Source organism: Eurypyga helias, unplaced genomic scaffold, assembly GCF_000690775.1.
Source record: "Eurypyga helias isolate BGI_N326 unplaced genomic scaffold, ASM69077v1 scaffold13215, whole genome shotgun sequence".
Lineage (NCBI taxonomy): Eukaryota > Metazoa > Chordata > Aves > Eurypygiformes > Eurypygidae > Eurypyga > Eurypyga helias.
In genome coordinates, this window is record NW_010252137.1 from 4412 (window position 1) to 8746 (window position 4335).

At 42.7% G+C, this 4335-nt stretch overlaps 1 protein-coding gene across 1 annotated transcript; it reads right to left on the reverse strand.

Annotated features, from left to right (window-relative positions):
• Positions 1–676: 676 nt before the first annotated feature.
• CHAC2 (ChaC, cation transport regulator homolog 2 (E. coli)) lies at positions 677–3462 on the reverse strand (the record flags this gene model as incomplete). The annotated part of the gene is made up of 2 exons (XM_010152252.1): positions 677–1055; positions 3422–3462. Coding segments are annotated over 2 exons (420 nt in total), but the record flags the coding sequence as incomplete, so codon positions are not given.
• Positions 3463–4335: the final 873 nt, after the last annotated feature.

Below are 4335 nucleotides of genomic sequence, written 5' to 3' on the forward strand. Positions count from 1 at the left end.
GGAACTATGGCTTGTTTGTGTCCAGGTGCCCCGTGCTTTGGCTTTCAGGGGTGTGCCACGGGAAAGAATTATTTCCTTGATAAGGAACTGTTTTTATCCTCTGCAATTTAAGGACAAACTTTAAATATATGAACTGTAAGGTGACTAATTGAGTGGAGTAACCTAATTTTGGTGAAGTCTATGATGTAAATGTTTACTAGGCATTGACAATGCGATTAGCAACAACTACTTAACATTTCTCTCTTTAGCTGCACCGAGCTCCACGCCTGCGGTCTTGAATCAGAAAGAACTACCGCTTAAATCAGCGGGAGTTGTATCCGAATGCAGATTTTGAACATTGAAATAATCTGAAGATTGATTTTAAACCAGAAATAATAATAATAAGAGAAGCTTAAGTGGTTCTCTCGAGATTTTTGTAAAGATGCAGTCTTTGGATAAAACCCCAATGTACCGAATTCAAACCTAAACCACTTCCCATGCTCCCCTTCCGAAAGACTCCTGCAAGAATGACTGTTGTGACAGCATGTGTTAACGGCCAACTGCTGTTTTGAAGGCAATAGTAAAATAAATAAAGATAGCGTAGTACAGAGCAACATGCCTCCAAGTTCTAGACACCTTGTGCAACGAAACTGCTCCTCTGAAGATGAGGCAAGATCATTAAAAGTAAGAAGCTATTTTATAGACAGTTCAGGTTTTGATGCTTTTCCAAGAGTTCCTTTACTAGTTTCTCTAAGGAGAAGAGATGCTCGTCGACATCTTCTGGGACGAGGTTTCTGATAGAGTTAGCAAGTTCGAACAGGTATTCTGTGTTCCTTCCACTAGGGCCAACTGCATTAAGAATCTGTTCAGCGATTTCCTCCAGAGGTGCCGGCCCAAGGTAGTTGGGGTTGTCGCAGGTTCCAATGTACAGCAGCACGTCGAACGGCTTCACCGACGAGTCCTTCGGGTAGAAAATGACGGTTGTGGTCCTGTAGCCTCCCTTCTCTCTGAAGTCCAGGTATGCCTTTACTTCACACTCTTGTCCAGCCGGCAGTCTGTAAGCAACACCCCACACGCTGCCCTGTTGAAGGACACGGGAGAAGAAAATCTAAGCAGTGTTTAAAGGGATACTCAAAAATTAACGTATTTCTGTGTATTCAGGTGGAACTCTCCTTAAAAAAATAATTTTCTTTCACTTTCAGTCTTTGTAAAGCTATTTCTCACACTTTTTGTAGAAAGAGTCCCAAAAGGGTCTGTTTATTTAGGAAATTTTCAGTCAAAATGTTAATTACACAGATTGATTATCTTCTTTCTTGCTAATGCTGAGGCCTTTCTTAGAAAAGTTTCTTGTTGCAATTAAACCTGAAGTGGCCTTGGCATGGGCTACTGAAGAGCTGGCAAAAAGGATACAAAGGGTCTTCCTGACCTCACAAAATTTGTTTGTGGATATTAAAATTGTAAACAGTGCTGAACTCCAACTAATTTTGATCGTGTCCCTTCTCTGATTAGCTGCATTTTCATTTCTAAGGCATGGGCGTCACATCTGTGACATGTACTTGGAGGGACGAGCGTGGTGACGGTACCACACTGAAACCAAGCAGTAACAAGTACAGAAGTGAGTTCCTTGCTTTCCCTCAGGCATCCGGGATGCGGCTTCGCCCTGGCTGTCTGCTGGAGATGTGTTAGTTTTTAAAACAGCCTCTTCTGTGCGTGTTATGCTCTTAAATCTGACATTCAGGCCTAATTTGGTGTTGATGGGAAAATACATATATGGGTGTGGTGGTGATAGGGACTTAAAGCAGGCGCTTTAGTGTTACTACTGTTGATTAATATAGTTTTTGCTATAGGGAATTCATGTTTCAGATGAAGGAAAATTATAAGCCAGAAATCTGTCAAGGAGTATGATGTTGTTTTTGTTTGCTGTGAGGTTTCTTCTTAACTGGCAAATTCAGGTGGAGGAAGTGAAAATAACTCTGAACTAGATGATTCCAAGCAGCACTGTGTGTATCCCTAGGGACAAAGGACAGGCTAGCCTAGGGCTGGTGTTGCTGGTAAAAGTACTGCTGTCACCACAGTACGTGGTGTCTGTCTGCGTGCAGGGGTGTAATTGCTGTCATCTGCTAGGGTATCTTCAAAATAAGGTTGCTTTTTAAACTGCAGGCCGAGTACCTGAAATTAAAGCAAATGACTCGCTGTATCGTTTGATGTTTATGTGTAAAACATGATTATGTGGCCATACCAGATTCTGGAGAAAAGGGGTGGGGGGAAAACCCCGACCAAACAAAACTGGTTTGCTAAGGGGAAATAAGTTTCTATGGTAACAAGTAAGTTTGCTTAACAATGCGAACCGAGTGACAACGTACATAAGCATTCTTTGTCTATATAGGCGTCTGTGTAACATAATGGTACCCAGCAGTACAGCAACGTGAAAAACCCCCTGCTAGAAAGGTACAGAAAGTCACAATGAGAGGCACTGCATTGCATTTCGCTGGTTTTGCTAACTGCAAAAAACAGCTGGAGTTTTCGACTTACCTCTTTGGCTGCTGTTGAAGAGAGAGGGATGGGGAAGACAGCAGTATCACACCTGTGTGGCTAACCAACTGTCGTGGTTACACACAACTAAAGAAAAACTACCTACTCCCACAACACCCATCCTCTGTGCCTTACGGCCTTGTGTCGTGTGGCTTTGCTCTGCTCCCACGCCATCCTTCCCTCCTGCCAGTACCTGCAGCATTCGCTCTCCTGGAGTGGTGTGAAGCTGGATGGGCACTGTCGTGGCAGCTGTCCCCAGCAAGGTGCCAGAATGTAAGTCATTGGAACTCAGTGTAAGTCGTGCCAGAATGTAAGTCATTGTTTCATCTCCCCCTTGCCGACACTTCCATTGCACGGAGTGAGACTTGGGGAAAAGATGGAAGGATAAGCAGGAGTGGTAGACTGGGGCCAGTGACCATTTGCTGTGAACAGGAGCTAATTTCACAGTATTACGTAGAAGCCAAAAGCAGAGCTATGGTGGCATTTAATTCCTTAAGCATTTTATCTGTGTAACCAAAAAATAAAGCAAGGGTCTCTCCTTTTTTATCACTGCAGCGTAATCTCAATTTGTTTCGGGTTCTGTTTCAGGAGGGCAAGATTGCAGTTCTGACACATGGTCTGGGGTCTACTGTCGGTGTGTCAGCACTATATGTACACGGGAAGTAAAATTCTGCATCTTGTGCTGGAAAGCACTTTGGTAATAACAGAGCCAAACTACTTCCACCTCCTTTGATGGATTGCTTTATTTGAAACAATTGGGAGTCATTGGTGTAACTGCAAGAAACTCTTCATTGCACCAAAGGTAACTCAATTATTTGCTTGTAGAGAAGCAAAAATTGAGAGACTTACTACCCAGGCTGGGAATACAACAGGACATTCTGTACATTACAGAGACAGAGAAGGGGTGTACTGTAAGATAGGGTCTTCAACCAGAGTCACAACTCTTCCAGGCTAAAATTGGGAAAAAATAAATAGATCAGGTAGAGGCTTTTACCCTAAGTCACGAGCAAAACTAAAACAAGGGGGGAAAAAAACCCAGATCAATGAAAAGTAATGAAAGGGTCAGAGAACTAATCCAGGACCATCTCAATAAGGTCTGCTTCCTTGAGATCCAGTGTAAATATTTTCTGATACTAGCTTGGATTTTGCAAAAAAACCTCCTAGGTTTAAAAGCTCCTACCTGATTAGATGTATTGCAAAACATACAGCAAAGAATTCCGTAGTTATTTTTAGTAAGCACCATGTTATTCAAAGCTGAAAAAAGAAGCTTTTTGTGCAAAAGACTCTTTTCCCCTTCTTTTCCCCCTCCCAGCTCATTCTCCCTCACTGGGCGGAGGGAGGACACTTTGTTAATGGCTTATTTTTCCAATGAGTTACTTCTTGCAGGAAGAGTAAGAAGCCAGTTTGTAAATACTGAAAAGTGTTGAAATTTTTTGTATAACCTGGAGAAAAAAAATTTTAAGCCCTAAAACCCTAATGGAGAACTATGTCGCTTAAGTTTTCTTTGTCTTTGATTAGAGGTAAGGGAAAGCCGAGGTACAAGCATTCGTTCCACTCTAGCGCAGGATAGAAATTCATTCTCTCGGGACCTACGAAGAGCGAACCTGACATACTTGGGTGCGTGCCTTTCCTTTAGTCTCAGCTGAGTTTCAGTCTGGAACCTGAAAGTTTTCTCCTACACCGAGTCGTTGGCAAGCCAAAGAAATCAATCTGTTTCTTGGCGAGCGCTTATAGCTACCATCAAGCGTAGGGAGTATTTATTCCGTGTCAGATCTCTTATAATCTCCAAGGCTGTGTATTTATAAGCTCTGAGGTGTGGGTGCT